At 38.4% G+C, this 19,644-nt stretch overlaps 1 protein-coding gene across 4 annotated transcripts in view; it reads right to left on the bottom strand.

Annotated features, from left to right (window-relative positions):
- Nucleotides 1-19,644, bottom strand: part of LOC131050789 (alpha-aminoadipic semialdehyde synthase) — a 293,987-nt gene that overhangs the window by 26,307 nt on the left and 248,036 nt on the right. For all 4 annotated transcript variants that reach the window (XM_057985051.2, XM_057985052.2, XM_059216164.1 and 1 more), the window contains one exon: nt 2,523-2,588. In XM_057985051.2, the coding sequence (XP_057841034.2) occupies nt 2,523-2,588 (66 nt within the window). The remainder of the gene's footprint in view (nt 1-2,522; nt 2,589-19,644) is intronic.

Genomic DNA, 19,644 nt, shown 5'->3' with positions numbered 1-19,644 from the left:
CATTCCATGTTTCCATTATCTTGTCAGTAAAGTGCTGTGTGCACGTGTTATATTTACAAGAAACAAACCTAAATATTCAATGAGATTACAAGAAAACATTTGTACATAGCCTCTATGTATTTCTCTCTAAAGTTTTCACTGACTAGTCAAATATAAAAGAGGAAACTCTAAATAATCCCCAACAAAATGGCTTGACTCATTTGTGCTTTAGGTTTAATCCTGCTCTATGATACCAGCTATTAGATCCTTATCTTAATGTATTCACTACAGCCCAACACACGAAGGTACAACTCAGAAAATCTGACAGATGCTCTGTTGAGCACATTTAGCCGACAAAATAATTTAAGTTGCATTTTGTGGCCCATTAACTGTCAGTTAGACATCATGATACTGCAAAACATTTATTCAAATAGCAAATATATAAATTTGTTGGAAAACTTATAGTGGTCAAGATCATTACAAGTGTCAAGTATGCATTATTGCTCAGTACATGAATTTTGAACCAATATTTGTAGTACAACTTGATAGTCAACAAAAATTTATGGAAATGGATACATTATTACATAAAGATACAGTACATTTTCTAGATCCTCTAAGGCTGATAAGATATGTTAGCATAATGTATTGTTTCTTTAATGGTCATCTAGTTGTGTTAGTTTAGGAAATTTTCCTATTCTGCATTCTGTTAATGATTGTTTCTTTTTAGGAAATTTTCCTATTCTGCATTCTGTTAATGATTGTTTCTTTTAGAAACATCGTCTCTTGTAAATTCTTTATATAGAGTTTTCATCTCTATTTTTTAATATAACATAGATTTAGAAGTTTAACTCAAATCAGAAACCAAAGTTGGAGCATAGACAAAAAAGATATCAAAGCCTTCAACCAGCTACGAACAACCATGCAAAGGAAAGCATGTGTGAAGATTGCTGAATTACCTTGACAAAAGAAGCATACGTGGATCTCTTAGACAAAGTTCAGTATGAGAAATTGATGGAGATGGAGCCTTCACTATTAGTATACGACGAAACTTCATCATAAGATGGAGTCGGAGTCCTTCACAAATGAAGAGAGGGAAGCATATGATGAAAGCAATCTTTGAGGCATCAAAGAGTTACTGATTGAAGAAGAAACAACCAAAACAACTAGGGTAAATAATTTGAGTGGAGAAAAGAGAAATTGAGGACAATATGAATGTCTAGAATGTTTCAAGTCTTTGAAACAGTCAAGGATTCTCACATGTCCGAGAATACTCAACAATGACAACTATTTTATTTCTCTTCAAGACAAACCCACATCACACAATCTGATTACCAATTATTATAAATAGCTTCACACAGGGAGTACGACCTGCTATGGGAATTTATGACCTCCAAGACCCAGCATATTGTGACTGATATAAAATATGAGCATAATATTGAACCAGACTACTAACAAATGAGATTTCACCTTGTACGGCTCAATTTGATAGTGTATAGTATATTGAAGACAAACAAACAATGATTTAAATTAGGAATAAGATATTCACCTTCTAGCATAGTATGGTTAGGGAAAACAAGTACTATTCATCCCTGGGTAAAGCATAAACTGTGATTCCTTATACTTAGTATGGTTCACAACCTCATGTATGGCTAGAAGTAGTATGGGCCATGGCTACAAATGCAAACTCCACAATAACATTAGATAACAGTATCACCAACACTAGAAACTTGCAACAAATAATAATACAATATCCTTCATAAGATTTAGAAAAACATCACATGAAATCGGGAACAACTGAGAGCAAACAATGTAAGACTCCCTCCAAAAATTGAAGCACGAAAACCGAGGACACATTGAAATGAAAACACAAATTAAGTGTAAGATGTCCTCCCTAAAAGAGAATTCACTGAAAACAATGAAGTCCTTGAAGCTCTAAAATTCCTAAAATTTTCATATGTCAAAAGAGAAATAAAGTATACTCATTCTTGCATAACTATTTTTTTTCAAAAATCTTGTGGTCTTTCTCGAAAACATTGCTCACATTTATAACTTTAGCATGGGATCTTTGAATTTTTGGATCCATATTGTACACGTTGATTCCCAAATAGGAACAATTTTGACCATAAGAGTTAAAAAAGCATCCATTTGGAATAGTAAGAATCCTCAAGCCTCACAAATGTTGGATGTAGTCCTTCATTATTTTAGCTACAAAATCCCAACAAGCTATAAAGCAAGAAATTTTTTGCTTATTCTTTGACCAGATATCTCTTTTTCTATTTTCTACCATATATCTCTTTTTCTAGTTTCTTGAATGATAATATCTTTTAACTATTATAAAACAATGAACGTAAAGCCCTAATCATTACAAATATTAAATAAGAAAAAACTGAGCACTTAATGCAGTGATAATAATATATGATACATAAAAAGATAGCATGTTAAGCACCATAAATTGATGAATTAGTTCATTACTAGAAATGGGCTAAAATGTGTATTGCATGAAGATGATAATGTGAAATCTAAAGTCCAACGCAATGGAATACCTCAATACATGCATTTGCAACTGTTGTGTGACAATTTGCAGGTAGCAAGCTTATTACAACTTCAACCTGAAAAAATCAATAATCATGATTAATAACAAGACTATTGACACACGGATGAAGGAATACATATGAATTTAAATGGAACTTCTAATTTCAAAAAAAAATTCTTAAAAATGCTTTTTGAAGGACATTAGCATTGAGTATTGTGAATCAAAAAGATTTGCAAAAATTAAAAGGAATTCCTTGATCCTTTAATTCTATCTTAACATGATAGTTACGAGCTAACTTATTGGTTATAGTTTGGGTGTGAGTATGTGTTTGGGGTTCAGATATGACATTTTGCTAGTTTTCCTGCCCAGGTTAGGTACTGTTGGGTGTAAGAAGAAAAAAATGTTACCTGTTCTGCCATAAGAATGAAAAGGAAGGTTAGCCCTCCCTCCCAACAACTGTAAAGAGAGAGTGGGGTTCAGATATGACAGTTTGCTAAAATTTTACACAGGTTAGGTACTGTTGGATGTAAGAAAAAAAAAATGAAATTACAATATACACAATAGCCATGATATACAAAAATTAAATATAGAACACAGCTGGTCCTCAGACATAGACTAGATGGTTGTGACAGTAAAAGACACAAGCAATGGCTATAAAATCAAAACCCAATTAAAATTATGTGCTGCAGTATGGGCCCACTATAGGTGTAGGGATGGAGTTATTGGGGCTGACCCCAACCGTCGGTTACACCTTGGTTGTTGGTGGTGTCTTTTGGTCCTTAGGCTTCAAATTCTCCATGTACAAAATACAGAAAGATATATTATATAAATAAAAGAAAGAAATAGTTTAAAAAACAAATAAAAAGAAAGACAAATGATAATTGATATTTATAAAATCTACTTAGCTGTTGTCATAATCTTTGGATGGAAATTTAGTAACAACAATATAAATAAAAAGGAGAGGATTGAGCTGATTGAAACTTTAAACTTGCACTGCAAAATGCAACGATGATTCATCTACATTTGGATAGTTATACACACCATATCCCCAAGTAAAATCCAGTGTCACCCAATAGCTGTTTCTCGAGTGAGCTTTAAAATGACTGTCATAAGCATGTCAATGGACATACTTATTACTACTTATATTTAGAAACAAGTTGGATGCAATGCTTGCAAATAAATATACCCCTTTAACTGGTAGCCTTTGCAATTCAAAACTTGTACAGATGCAGCCTCTCAAGTCATCCATTTAACTATCATAGCAAATTCAAAATAGTACATGATTTTAGAAATGAGTGCTTCCATGTTTAGCTTCATAAAGGAGCAAGCAGGCCAAGTTAGGGGATATGGACTACTCACTATATCTATAAACGCTCCCAACTATTGAATGAGGGTATGTGCAAATATGTCCAGGGATTGTAGGTCATGCTTGACTACATCTTGGGATTGACTTGGTAGCCTTTGAAACTCTAGACTTGTATATATGCAGCACCACAACTTCACAAGTCACCCATCGAACTATTGTAGGAATGATTAAAATAGTGCATGGGTCTAGAAAAAAGTATTGCCCTATTTAGCTTCATGAAAGACAAAGTCTAGATAGCTCAAGCTAAAGAGATAAACTACTCAACTTACCTACAAAGGTTCCCAATAGCTAAATGAGGGTAAGCCCAAATATGTCTTGGGAGTACAAGGCACCACAAGTTGCAGATTTGTTTCTTGGGGAGGTGTTCAGGCTTAATGGGTTGCCGAGGAATATTGTCAGTGACAAGGATAGCAAGTTTCTTAGTGCATTCCGGCAGGAGATTTTAGGTTAGCTGGCACATAGTTAACTCCTAGCACAAGTTATCACCCGTAGGCGGATAGTTAGATGAAGATTGTGAATAAGTGGGTTGAGTGGTATCTGTGTAATTACATTGCAGGGCAGCTGAAGGGCTAGATCAGGTGGCTGCATTTGGTAGAACATTGCTATAACACTACCTATCACATGTCGATAGGTATATCATCATTCAGAGCTTTGTAGGGGTATGATGCTCCTTCATTTCTGGATGTGGCTTTCAAGGACAGCAAGGCTCCCAAAGCCAAAGATTGGATTCAAGAGAGCCAAGACATCCTTAAATCTCTTAAGGATAATTTGCAGAATGCTCAAAATCAACTGAAGATTTACATAGATAGGCATAGAGATGAGCATAGCTTCGACGTTGGCAACTTGGTCTTCTTATGATTGCAGCCATACAGACAGTCTTCATAGATGAAAAGCTAAGTTGCCAGTTCTGGTTCGGCTCAGGTTCAGGTTCAAGATTCAGGTCCGCGGGTTCAGCAAAATTTTTTGGTAGCTTTTGGATTCATTTTGGGTTCGTTAGTACAAAAACATATAAAAATAAAAAATATATACATATATGCAGCAGTAGTTAAGTTCAAAATACACCACTATGCTAATAGTCCAATAACATAGCAAAATACACCATGTATTAAACTTTTAGTTCAAATAATGTAATGTCCCCTTAGAGGAGGTTGCCTGTTTCCCAATGAATTATCACACATTACTATACATTTTTATATTTCAATCCATATTTCTTAAACTTTTGCATGAATTAGCATTCATAACACATTCGACATTCATTACATTAAGTCCTACCTTAACTTCTTCTCCAATCCTAATGAATTTACTGTCAAAGGGCGTTGACACCACCTACAAGGAGGCTCCCTCAATGCCCAAGACTACGACCCTACCTGTCTTGGGCTCACCATCATTTGTGATGGGTTTACTCACCTTTCCCTACACACACCAACCTATCCACTACAGGGCATAGTAGATTAATTAAGATTGGCCACTAATATAATATCGTGTCATGTCTTATGAATACACAAGTACATAATTAACTTAAATATACATTTGATATTTAGGAAAGGTAAGTCTTATTATAATACTCCCTTCAGAATTGCTTTTATATCATATTAACTAATATACATATATATATAGTGAATTCATCGATTATTATTCCTCAGTGTATATTATTAACAATGTTTTTGGTATATATTATTTATTATAGTATTTCAGATTATAAACAGTTGTTCTCTATCCATATTATTCCATATCCATATGAATTCCAAATAATTACTTGGTACTAAGTGAGATAAGTTCATACCAACTATGACCACAGCAGTGAGGGTCGAATCTTCTTTGACCTTAAGTTTCACACAATATTCATTCCCTTCTTCGCTGCCCTTGGACTGTGTATTGATCCCTTATTAATCTCTTATGGGAACGAAGGATTGTATCCTTAGATTGGGAATGGACATACCTTTCCCTAAATTGTATCTCTTCCTTTATTCTTAATCGCATCCTTTGATAACGATTAATTAATCCTTTAGTGATCACCTCTTAACTAATCATTTGCCAATCGTGTAGAAGATTACGTGCTCATTACTAATGGCTACTTCTTATTATTAATTGCTACTAGCTATTGTTGAAAATGTGGCTAGGTTGCAGCCCTTGATTGGGCTGACCTAGCTTGGTAAATTTTTAATGTGGCCTTCAGCCTTTGAAAATATGTACTTGTGGCGGCAACTTGGAGATGGCCGACCTTGTAAAGTTAAGGCAATGTACTCATATATATTGAAGGCAAGTTGATGCCTCATAACAATCAATCAGTATTAATTCTACAATCAGCGAATAACTCTGATATATCAGCGAATATACTTGAAGATCAAGAGAATATACCTTGAAGGCATGCGAACAAATCTTGGGGGTCAGCAAACATACTTTGAAGGTCTGCGATCTCAGTGTGAGCCCTAGTGAATATCTTCCTAGCTGGGCGAACTTCATTACCAGCTGAGCAAACATCACCCTAGGCTGTTCTGAGGCTGCCGAACTTGCTACAGGCAGTAGTACCTGCATTTTGGAGACTTCAAGTCTGATCTCAGATCCTAGAGTCAAATAAGTTGTGTCTTATCACTTGTGTTTGTGCCCTAGCTGGGCAAAGTTGTAACCTATTTCTGTGATTAATCTAAGGCAGATCTGAGACATTAGTTGCTGGGTTTTTCCTCCAAGAGAGAGGTTTTCCCAGGGTATATTTGTGTTGTGTTCTTCTTACTGTGCATTTTGTTTTCTGCTCATTACTTGTTAATCTGATCACTAAAGTCTAAAACTAACAACTATTAACCTTTTGATTGCTGTAAAGGAAGATAGATCTGACATGTGTCAGATCTGATCTGCCACTAATATCTATTTATTGTTTTATGACTAAAAAAAATCCAACTTACCTTTCAAATGGGTTGATTTAAATATTAAATAATATGATTGTTTATCAATGATGTAGGGATGGACAACTTAAGAAGTCTGTAATTTAATAAATGTGAGTTTTATTCATTTAATTTATTAATATGAAATTGGGGGCATGACAAATAACATAGCAAAAAAGTAAATACACCACCATATTATTGTTTTAGTTCAAAAATAATAATGTCAAGCTACAACAATCAGCCATCACTGATCAAATGTCATATGGGTCATCAAAAATATCATCATCCTCCTCCATATCCCGTGGTAGATTAGAAGAACCAGCTAAGAACCAGCTAGGAACAAGCAACAATCAATCTTCAACTCTCTTTGAGAAATGGCAAACAAAAAGGGAAGTTCAGCAAAGGAGCAAAGTAGTTATGTTTTCCATTATATTGTGCAAAAATGAAGTAGCTTTTACCTTTTGTGTTTTAAGTCATCAAAGTAGGGTTGGAGGATCGAATATGGTTTTTTGGCATTAAAAATAATTTTAAAAAGTGAAAAAAAAAAACACTTTTCCACCAAATTCTGCCCAGGTTCTGCAAAATGGGGCAAAATTCTGCCCGGGTTCTTCTGGGTTCGGCAGGGACGAACCCATAAGGCTTGGGCAGGAACTTGTCCGGACCCAAGAAGAACTGGCCCAAGACCAAGACCCGAGGGGTCCAGGCAAGGTATGCGGTAACTTAGATGAAAGGTGGTGCAGAAAAATGAAAATCTTGATTTTATTGTCCCTACAAGATAATTAAGAGAGTGGGGGAGGTGGCCTATGTGCTTGAGCTATCAACGAGTAGCAAGATTCACAATGTATTTCACGTATCATGCCTCAAGAAGGTAGTAGGACAATAGATCACCATTTCAATAGCGCTACCACCACTAGATGAGGAAGGTTTGTTAGTCTTGGTTCTTGATGAGATTCTGGAAGTTAGGGAGATGAAGTTGAGAAGAAGACGATTAAGGAGTACGTGGTTAAATGGAGGAACTTGCCCATGGAGGATGCCACTTGGGCAAGCAATTTCGGGAAGGGAGGAATGTAATGTCCCCTTTCGCGTAGTCACTCCTGGAGGACTTATTAACCTATTTAATTCCCGTAGGCTATAGTTGGGATTAAGGGAATTAATTAATTTAATTATTTTATATTATCCCTCAAAAGTAAAACATAAGGGCAATATTACTTAATTTATTTAATAAAGTTATAAAATGACATATTGGTTCATTAAGTGAGATTTTTAATAATGTCACTCTTTTATTACTTCTCTCAAATTCAAATTTAAATAAAAAGGAATTAAAATTGAAGTTAAAGAAGAGGGAAGATCAAAGGGCATCTTCAATGGCTACAAAAGAGAAGCTTGAGCTTCATTTGTATCATGCTTGGTCTATTTGTCAATTTTGATCTAGAGAGCTTTTTGGAGCTTAGACCATTAGACAAAAAACCTATTGGTTTGCTAGTTTCAGCAGTGCAATGATCTGCCCTAACCAGTGCCTTCAAATTTGTGAAGTCTCCGATGGAGACAAATTTGTGGGTGATTTTGTTGTATTTGTGTTGTGCCTTGCACACGCTCCCTGTCGCCAACAGGGTCCCCCTCTTTTTTGGTCTTTTCGCCTTCACCCTGTTGAATTCTGCACAGGGTGTCTCGCGTCCTTTTTGAGTGTGCCCGTAATCAGTCCATGAGATGATGATGTCATGAGCCGAAGCTTGTGAATTCGCATGGGCGTTAAAATTCTAAGAGATCGTTTAAACTTGTAAAATTGCCTGAGATAGGCGAGGAATGGTAGAAGCTTGCAAAATTCCCCAAGTAAAAGGTAAAGCGTCTGAAGGTCGCATAAGGACCCAAAGTGCCGATTTTTGCCAAAGGATATAGAGGAGATAAAAAATGCAAAGTGTCAAAAGTTGACAAAATGTCTCATTTTTCCGAAATTCGCACTAAAGGGGAAAATGGCAAAGATTTTTGAGAAATTTACAAAATGGGTGAAATCCCCGAAATTCGCCAGTATTGAATAAAATGCAAGAGGTAAAACCTGGCAAACTCTCTCCATTTCCCGAAAATCGCATTATAAGGGATAACTACGAAAAGTTAAAGTTTTCAAAACTCCTCCTATCGCCGAAAAACGTGATCTAGAGAGAAATAGTGCGAGAAGTTAAAAGTTTTCAAAAGCAATCAAATCACTGAAAATCGCATTATAAGGGATAAGTGCGAAAAGTATGAAAGTTTGAAAAGTAACATGAAACCCTGAAAAGCGCATTATGAGGGTAAGTTTAAGAAATGGAGAAAGTTTGAAAAGTAAACTCAAAACCTGAAGTTTGCATACCAAGGTAAAATTGCAATTTTCGTAAAACTTGCAAAAGCAACTAAAAACCCCGAAAATCGCGATCCAAGGGATAAATGCCAAAAGTGAAAACTTGCAAAAGAAACATGAAACCCCGAAAATCGCATGAAGGGTAAGTGAAGAAGGTTTTAAAAGTTGCAAATAACCTCCAAATGTCAAAGTTTTAGAAGACTCCCCAAACTGCGATTTTAGAAGTCAAACTTTGCATTCCCCTCTTAAATGCCAAAAATCGCACCTCATGAAGAAAATCGCGATTTCCTAACAAAGTTTGCAAACAGCTTGAAATTGCCGAAGTTGAGCTAGGGGAAAATCACGATTTTGTTTATAAAGTTTCCAAGAGGTATCACGCGAGGTTTTCATACTTTGCAGAGAGCAATAAAATGCCGAAGTTCATATAGGAGAAAAATCGCGATTTCTAAACGTTACAAACCCTTTTCAAAATTGCCATTAACCCAAAACACCCAAGGTAAGATCGCAAAAGTATGAAGGTTTGAAGGTTTTTGAACACCCAAAATGCCTAAGGCAAAAATCACGTAGGAGGCAAAATCACCAAGGTAAAAATCGCTAAGTCTAAGTTTCTAAACTACATTTTTCTCTCCAAACTTAGGCACGAAATTAGGAATAGGGAGTTAACCGTTAAAATTTGAAATTGTAGAAATCTCCCATTCCAAATTTGCAAATTGTGAGTTTGTATTTTCAAACATAGGGCATAAGACAGGCATTTTTTCAAAATCCAAAGGAAATCATTCTTGCAAGCCAAGTTGTGTGGATTCACACCATTTATTTTGCTAGGTAAGTTTGCTTCATCTTTTTTAAAATCATTTAAAATATATGCAAAATTGGATAGATGTGTTTGCGTAAAAATTGATCAAATGATTAAATCTTTAAACCACATCTTTTCCCGTTTATAAGGCGTCAGGCAAAGCAATTGAAATCAGAGTTTGTTCCTAGGAGTCAACCAAAAAACGCATTTTTCAGACTTAGGGAATATTTAAACCTCATCCATTTTGAAAATGTCTTAAAAATCTAAGTGTAAATTTAACAGTTGAAATCGCCTAAGCCCTTGAACCGCAGCCGAATAAATAAATTTGTAATCGAAGAGCTTCATAAATGTTCACGTCTAAATCAATCAGGCTCTTTAGCTGAAGTATCATGCTTTCTTCAAATTCGGTTTTTTAAAATATACCCTTGTGTGCTAACGTATCCCTTTTATTTAACCCGTTTTGTTTCCTTCATCTCGTCTCGTAATCCACATCCGGCTGTGTAGGATAGATGCCTAAATCTACGGTAGAGTCCTCAAAAACACCTGGCACAGGCAAAACGTCTCGAGCATCCAAGTCAGACATCCCTCGCAGAGTCGAAAAGATGAAATATCAATATCAGAGAGGAGGATTGAGGGAATCAAAAGTTCAAAGCGTGTGGGAAATTGTAGGTGATACTGACCTGGGCCACATCGATATTCAAGATTTCAGAAACAGAGTATTCTCCCCTAATGCCTATGGAAGGCCTAGGCGGATGATGGAGAGTGGCATCGCCCAGGCAGTAGGATTTCCCCCGTCAGTGCAAAATTATGAGCTGGTAGTAGAGGCTGCCCGACATTACCAACCAAACACCGGATTGGTGCTCCTTGAAAATATGGTCCTCACCGACTTCACTCCTGAAGCCATTGGCGACGCATTTGACATCCCCTTCTCGAACAACCCCATAGCAACAACTATAGATGAAGCGCAAGTGGCGTATGATATGAACCCTGCCAAATGCAGAACATTGATAAACGAGTGGTACAAAGAGAGAAGACCTCCAAGCATCAAAATTGGGAAAAAGACCCCCAAAAGCGACTTTCACAATGAGCATGGAGATATGGTCCCATTGCTCAGTAGGGTTATGAGACTCCCCCAATCCAACTACTTTGAAGAGTGGATGTTCTACTTTACAGAACAAGTCTTCGCTGGGAAATCTAAGTTCGACCGGGCCCAGATCATAAGTGACAACATCCATACCCACTTGATTGAACTTGAGGCGAAAAAATACTTTACTATGATGTCCTATCTAGTCTACATGTTCGCCAGGAACCAACCGTTGCCAGGTTTAATCATGAAGGGTGAGATTGGGAATGGGCCCAATCAAGTAAAGGTATATGATTGTTACCCATGATTACACTATCAGGACATTGCTTAGAGGGAAAAGAACAGCCCTGCCTATGCAATTTGTCAGTATGAGTGTGTCAATGACACTTTCACAATGCGCTTGGTCAGGCTGATGCAAGGAGGACTACACATAAAGGCTCTCAGAGCAGGCTACTATTCTGGTACAAAGGTATGGCGCCTGGTTCATCTAGTTCCCAAGATTCTCCTACATCCGAATAGCTGGCTTTGAAGGCGCTCTTTTTCGACTTCCGCGATACCCAACTGACAAAATAGTTCTTCTGGAAGTCGCAAGGCAGTCACGTCCGGTGAACAATTTACTCAAAGACAAGAAGCAGTCCGGATTTGCCTTCCCTATGATTATAGGTAACCTTGATATCCATCTGAAGAATCTAGCTCATGCAGAAGAATCCCTTGTAGAGCTAGCCTCCTACGGCCTACAAGAGCATTTCCCAAGGAAATGCTTTGATCACGACAATCTGGCAAAGAGAGCCTACGACAGGCACTACAGAGCAAAGGAGTCAATTGAAGATTATTGGAAAAACTGCTATGACGACTATGAGGTCTAACGGCGCGAATATTCAAGGTTGAGTGTGCAGCAAATGCGACTCTATGAATATCGTCGGGTCCTGGATCAGCTAACGGATTCTGCAAATTGCCTACAAGTCCAGGAACTTGAAGTGGTAAGACATCTCTTGCCAGGCATCGATTGGTCACAAGATCCAATCACTGATTTTGAGGTAGTTATGACAGCCCCAGGAAGATACACTGATCAGTGGTTGCACTAGCAAATTGAGCAATTGATTCATGAGGGAGTCCAGTTCACCTACCACATGATGGGTAGCCTTGATTCTCAGTCCTCTAAAGATGAGGGAACCTCCAGTGCACCTAAGGAAGAGGTTGAAAAGCTCGAGAAAAGGAAGAAGGCTAAAGCCAGCAAAGGGACTCGAACATCTAAAAGAACAAGAAGGGAGAAGATCCCTATTAGGAGACCAGAGGTCACTTCATCATCAAAAGACCCCAGTTCATCTGATGATGTAGTTGAACTAGATTATATACCTGCTCTGCCTTCCCAGAGCGATTTTGAAGCATTCGGAGCTGATGATCCTCCTGAACAAGATAGGCTAGATACAAAGGTAAGAGTCATTGAGTCTGCCAAACCTGAGAATCAAGTGGAGGAAGGAGAAATTTCGTCTACTCAAGGGGTTGAGGCACATGAACCCACCCAGTAGAGCCGCCATGAATCGCAACTGCATAGTATTTCCAAGGATGACTCCACTGTTGAAGGAGAGCAAAGGAGAGATGAGACCCGCGAGCCTGAAAGGACTAAAGAACAACCATCACATGAAGATACCAGACAATTGTTCAGTGAAGTAGGAGAGAATTCAGCTGCAAGCAAAGGACTTGACACTTCCTCCACTCCTCCTGTAACGGAGCAGCTGCAAATATGCAATGAGCCGGCTGAAAACATTAAAGAGAAGAGTGCAAATTTAACCATAGCATCAACCTAGATCATACCTCGAGATTGGTTAGTTGCTCGAGCTCAGCATAGGGCAGCCACCAAGCCACCCATCGACTTGGAAGACATCTTCTCGCGCATAGGCGAAGCCAAGTCCAAGGGGAAGAAAAAGCCTAAAGCATATTCCCGGATAACCGAAGATGAGCAAAGGAACCATACCCTTCATATCGCCACCCAGCCTGTTGATAAGCCAGCAGATCAAATTACATTGGTTGATTATAGCATCACAACTGTCCCCATCGGATGAGCCACCAAGGAACAGGAAAGGGAAGAGTTCAAGGACTCCGTGCAAAACATGCTCAGACAACTCGAAGAAATAACTACTGAGAAGGACATGTATCGAGTTCGTGCTGAGCAAGCCGAGAGATACATTGATCACCTTTTGAGACCATTGCATAATGCCTCCGAATCCCATATTCCTCCTATAGCATTGGCATAGAGGACCACTACAGAATTTGAAGGAGTACGGGATACCGCCAAGGCCGTCAAAGAATGGATTCAAAGCATCAAAGAAAGAGGAGAGCAAATCTTCAAGGATCTGCGCGAAATGGCCCTCCATAGGGAAGTGTTGTGACGTTTTCACACATCGCCCCATTGCAAATGGGGACCCTTGCTTTTTTGCTTTTTAGGGTTTGTTCTTTAGGTTTTTTAGGGTTTTGTTAGTTAGCCTTTGCATTTTGAGTGCTGTCGGGGAGATCAATAGGGTAGCAAGTCCGGCTTGAGTGAAGTCCTGATCCTGAAATTTGGCTAAGTCTGGAATGTCCTGATCCTGAAATTTGACTAAGTCTGGAAACTGAAAAACCTCAAAAAACTAGATTTTGCAATATAACTCCTGGAGGTCTGAAACCACTCTCAAACATCCTGAAAGTATATATGGAATATAACTTAAAGTATAAGAAAGAAGAATGTCACTTATACTTAAATGTTATATTCCATAAAAATTATCCTGATAGAGAGTTCGAAAAGTCAAATTTCGCTCCTGTCCTTCACTGAGGATCCAGAGTGAACTTCGCTCCTGTCCCTCTCAGGAGGACCAAGGCGAAGCGCTCCTGTCCCTCACCAAGGGACCAGGGCGAAAATACTTATTTGAGCCATTCCTGGCCTTGTTTGGTTAAATTGAGACATCAAAAGCATGGTGAAGGACGAAATGAGCATGATAGAGCATCCAGACTTGATCAAAAACAATGAAATGATGAAGTTTTTGCCTAGAGGGTCAAATTCGCTCCTGTCCCTCACTGAAGGACCAGAACGATTTTCTTTATATGCACAATTTTAGACTTTTTTTTGGACATTAACTTTTATTCATAGCCTGAAGCAGGATGATATCTTCCCTAGCAAAGACATTTCATGGTGAAAAGTGAAGCATTTGGGCCTGGAGGACAAAAATCGCTCCTGTCCCTCACTGAAGGACCGGAGCTTGAAATCCAAAATTTCCTTGTCCTTGAAAGATTTGAACGATTTGACGACTTGAGGAGAACCAAGGAAGTGCTTTTTACCAGTTGAATATAATTTGAAGGCACAAACATGAGGAAAAATAGACCAAAATGCAAAATCGCTCCTGTCCCTTAGTCAGGGACTAGGGCGAAATCCAGTGTAGCTCCCGTCCCTCTCCCAGGGACCAGAGCGGAATTCTTCATAAGGTAAAATTCAAGCAAAAGCAAGCAAGTTTTAAGTTTGAAGGCAAGAAAGGAGGGTGAAACTAGACCGTTGAAGATAAATTTGGAAGTTGGCAAAGTGTAGTTGAGCTTGAAAGTACAAATTCGCTCTTGTCCCTCAGCCAGGGACCAGGGCGATATGATGGTTATGTTGCCTTTCCTCCAAGTTCAAATCACTCTAAGCCAAGGTAAAAGGTCGCAAGGACGTATTGAGGCGTCTCAATGAAGAACGAAGTATCAAAGGTCGCCGATATTGAAGGAATTACACCAAATGTCCCAGTTCGCTCCTGTCCCTCAGGCAGGGACCAGAGCGAAATCTTCATGAAAGCTCAGATTTTGAATGTTGATCACGTTTCAAGTGTCCAAAGGGGACCAAGGGACTTCATTTTACACGATGAAAGCAATGGCAAGTTGATGAAAGCAAGCATGAGCCCAGGACATTGAAGTTCGCTCCTGTCCCTCAGTCAGGGACCAGAGCGATATCCACCATATTTGCCAATTCATGCACAAATCATGCCAAGTCAGGATTATACGAGGTTGCAAAGTATCAAAGGTGTCTTAAGAAGATGATATGTAAAGGTTTCAAGCGTCAAAAGACTATCAATTTGAACAAGGAAGCTCTATCGCTCCTGTCCCTCATCAAGGGACCAGGGCGATTTTCATTAAAACATTCGTTTTCCTTCAAGATCACGTCAAAGTCAAGGTTCGCAAGATCAAGGATATCATTTGCAAAGTGATGAACAAGGAGTAAAGCTTGAGAGATAGCAAATGTTGGCCAGAGCATGAAGTTCGCTCCTGTCCCTCACCAAGGGACCAGGGCAATATCCACCTTAGAGGGCATTCATCCACCAAATCAAGACGATCAAGCTCGAGTTTTTTGGCAAACATGCCAGTCTCAACGTGAGGATGGAGGTTTTGAACATAAAAGGCAAGAGAATCAAGACTAAACATCAAATTCGCTCCTATCCCTTAGTCAGGGACCAAAGCGATAGGTTTGTGTCCTTACCTCTTCCAAATTTGGCGCTAAAACATTCTTTAGATTTTATTAAATGCTAGGAAAAAATCGATAAATTTGAAATCCAATTAAAGTTAGCATTTAACATTAGCGCATGGGTCTTTATTAATTAATTTTTGCCTTTTAAAAATCAAGTTTATTTTAAATTATAGGCATTAAATTAATTAATTATAAATAAAATGGGGTGCTTGATTTAAAATTTGTTTCATTTTACAAAGGTCGGCCTTTAAGTTTATTTTAAATTTGCCTTATTCACCAAAGTCGGCCTAGGGTCAATGTGAAGGTGAGCGCCTATAAAGGGAGGTGTTTATTTCATTTTCAAATCATCATTTTATCCTCTTTCATAAGCGATTTTGGAGAAGACAAGGTGCGAAATTATCATCAAAGAGGAGTGCGTGTTTGTTTCAAGTAAGGCGAATTTGTTATCTTCAAGACATTGAAGACTCCTCCCCCAAGGTGGCGAATTGCTAAAGTGGACGTTCATTTGGAGAGAGATCACGTTGAAGCCATCAAATTTTGATTTGTGCCTAGGCGAATTCCTTTGTTTTGCATTTTAGAGTTAAACTCTCAAGTAAGGTATGACAAGATCCCTTGTTTTAATTTCGAATTTTGATCGTCATAGCCTTAAATTTTGAAATTTTGAATTCTAATAGCTCAATCGTCGTTTAGGAAATGATAACTCAAGGACTTATTATGAAGTTTCCTAAATTTAATCTCTAATCTAGTTATTCATTGCAAAATCATGTTGCTAATTTTGAAATGTTGTGTAGGCATCAAATGGAGATCTCATCAAGGAAAATCAAGCCGGATTAAGGACGGTCTTCGCTGGGACGATCAAGCCAGGACAGGGGCGACCTCTTTCAATCCAGCGTTCCAAGGCGAGGTACATCATCATCCTACACATCAAGGACACATGGAGTTAGGACAAGGGCTCGTTGAAGAAGCAAATAATTTTAGAAGAGTTAATCAAAGATAACTTCTCAACGCTACCAAATTGAGTATCAACCAAGTGTCAGACGAGGTGGCATCCTAGTCATCACGCCTCCAATCAGTGAGGTCCACCTCAGCATGTCCAGATTCAATGTACTTAACTCATGGAAGGTGGCACAAACTCTGATGTACCTACCCCGGCTATCCATTGGTCGATTTTTCTAGAGGGGACATGTGTCCAAGCAATACAATTTTATCATTGGTCAAGCATTAAATGTTATGTAATGGTTGTAACAAACCCTAATTAGGGTTTTCATTGTTGAATCTTGGCCATTGATCTTGAATTGATCTAAGCCATCGAATTGTATTGTGGGCACTATATAAGCCCTGACATTTCATTTTGTAAAGTTAATTGGAGATAATATAGAAATAGTTGAAAGCAGTTAGTAGGTAGAGAGTAGTTAGAAATTGATAGAATAGCAATTAGAGTAGAATAGGAGGACAAGGCAAGAAATTGTTGCCATTGATTGTAAACAAACTCCATTTTCATTGAAGTAATGGTGAAGTGTGTCGTTTCTTGCAATTTGCATGGTTTCTTGTTGAGTCTTCAATCCTAGATGGTAGATGATTAGATGAATGGAGGAAATGTGATTGATTGATGGTGGAATTCGTATATCCATACTACTAGCAGTTTGTTGATTGCAGACTTGCCTTGTGTAGTCAACTGGAATCATTCAGCTTAAGCTCAATTTCAATTTGTCGCTTCTTCATTGATATGCATCAACTTGATGGTGTCTATGCCTGCGGTGATGATTTGAACATCATAAAGCTTCCCTTAGAAGATCGCACTAGCCTTGTGGAGATGGTCCATTGATGTCAAAACAAGACCTAGTTAGAGTTTCATCAAAAATCAAATCATTGCTCCTACATTCTTAGTATTAGGATTAGATCTTCTCTTCGCCCTCATCCTTTTTCCATTTTTTTCAAATCTAAGCCAGCAAGAGCCTGTGTTCCAGCAAAGCAGATCGGAAGTTCAATCATCAGATGTAAGTCCCCTTGTGATTCCAGCAAATCACATCATACCACTGGAGCTTATCCACACGTAGAGACCCTACATACAGGAACCTTGAAGTCATCCCGATTGATCCTTTTCGCGACATCTTCAGCATTCGGAGGCTTTATTCAAGAGAGGATAAGGTACTCTTGGGTATTTTATTCTGTGTTAGGCAGTGTACAAAATACACGTCAACAGGAAGCCACTATTATCAAAATGTGTAAGCTAAAGAAGGAATGCTATAGCACTCATGAGGCGATTGCCCCTCATTAGGGCTCTATTTTGGACATGCTCTCAAATCCCTGCTATTGATAGTATCCTAAATCCTTATAGTGTCAATACCTTCAAAGAATGGTATTGGACCCTTAGCATGAAGGACGACATGAAGGATAATATCAATAAAATGCGTGATAAGTGTGATGACACTTTATCAAATGTGAAGGATCTTGGTGAAAGGATCCTCAAATCCATGGTTCTCGGTTGGAAAAATAGTATGTAGGATAGTGAGGTGCAACCACAGTGGGAGGATGTTGACGCATCTAAAGTTGCGTTGCTGCAAACTCCATCCGGCCAACGCAAAATAGAATGTACTCGCTGAGTATCCTATCCTCTCTTGAGATAAGGAAATCCCTAATGCTGTTTTTTGTTTGATCAAAGGGGATGACCTCAAGGTTTCGTTTGTCAGGTCTTGACTGCGGGATTGCTCAATGGTTTGATGTTTTTTGCTGGAAACACAAGGGGAATTACGGTGAAATAGGCATTTGCTGGATGAGTTCCCCAAAACTTTAATGGTCTTGCTTATCAAATGGTTTAAGTTGGGTTGATACTGCTTTCAATAGGACTGCGGATTCTCTTGATAAAAAGGGGAAAAAAGAGGGATAGAGAGAGAGAGAGAGATACAGAAAATATAAATTTAACTAAGATAGCAAATTCAGTAAACAGACGAACACCTCCAAATAACTAAATTAAGCATTACCAGCCATTTAAGCACAATACTTGCATCAATCTAGTGCGATCTTCAAAGGAAAATTGGATTTTCATGTTATCAAATACAACATCAGAATTTTAACATTCATTCAGTGAGCATTCAACAACCGAACTAAGCATGTGAAAGGTTCAGATTAACCATGCAGAGGGAAAGACAATCAGCCATTCCCTAATGGTATGAACAACAAAGATTCTATCAGATGTTTACTTAGAAAATGCTATATAAAGGAAAGAAGCATAACTGAAAAATTCTAAATTAATGAAGAAAGAGACCATGCACTCACGAGGAAACTTGAAACAGTCTTAACTTTGCATTAAATCCTGTAAATTTCGCCAGAGCTTCAACAACAATCCAAGAACTTCTTACAAAATGAGGGAAAACCAGTCCCTTAAATAGGCTTCAAAAATGGATGAATGGCCAAGATTTAATCTAAACAAGTGGCCTAGATTCATCCATAAAACATGGCTGCCCATACCCATAAATGGGAGGCAAATATCAACAACCACCCCAAAGGGAGTAATAACTACCCCGAAAGGTAATTAGAACTTATCCAAAAATAATCCAAAAAGGTGCATACACATAAAGTTTTACATTTAGTTGACTAGGAAGTCAAACATGATCATTTGGCCAAAAAGTGCACTTTTCAAGATTTAAAAGGAAAAAGCACTTTCTCTTTTCCATTTGTAGATTCCTTTTCCAAGAACTCATCTTCACCATGCAAATATTCCTACCAAAGATCAAGACCTACCTCACGTTCCTCACGAACATACTCCTGGAACCTGATGCATAATTGGAATAGCAGACTGAATAGAGGCATAGGAGGATGAGGAATTTTATATTGCATGCCCTCGAGATATTGGTCTACGTGCTTCAAACCATCCTTCCAGCTGGAACGATTACACTCTAAGCACAACATGTCTGACTGGAATTCACCAGCAAAACTTAGGTCCTTAACGGAATAGGTGATCCTATCAGTCCCTAGTCTTTCTTCCCACTCTGGCCGTATCACTTTATCGGACAGGGCATTTTGCCATCCCGAGACCATTGATCGGAGGATCATTTTGTCGAGTTCTTGCATGGTGTTCAGAATTGTCTTGCACACATCGTGTTCTTTATCAATAATTTCTCTTGTGTCATTCTTCATGGTGATAGTCCAGTACCATTCCTTAAGAGTGCTGATGTTATAAGGATCTAGGATGGTGGGTAATGTAGGAATCTGT

This window comes from Cryptomeria japonica, chromosome 2 (genome assembly GCF_030272615.1).
Source record: "Cryptomeria japonica chromosome 2, Sugi_1.0, whole genome shotgun sequence".
Lineage (NCBI taxonomy): Eukaryota > Viridiplantae > Streptophyta > Pinopsida > Cupressales > Cupressaceae > Cryptomeria > Cryptomeria japonica.
The sequence above is the reverse complement of the archived record's forward strand: the minus strand, read 5'-3'. Positions and strand labels throughout refer to the sequence as shown.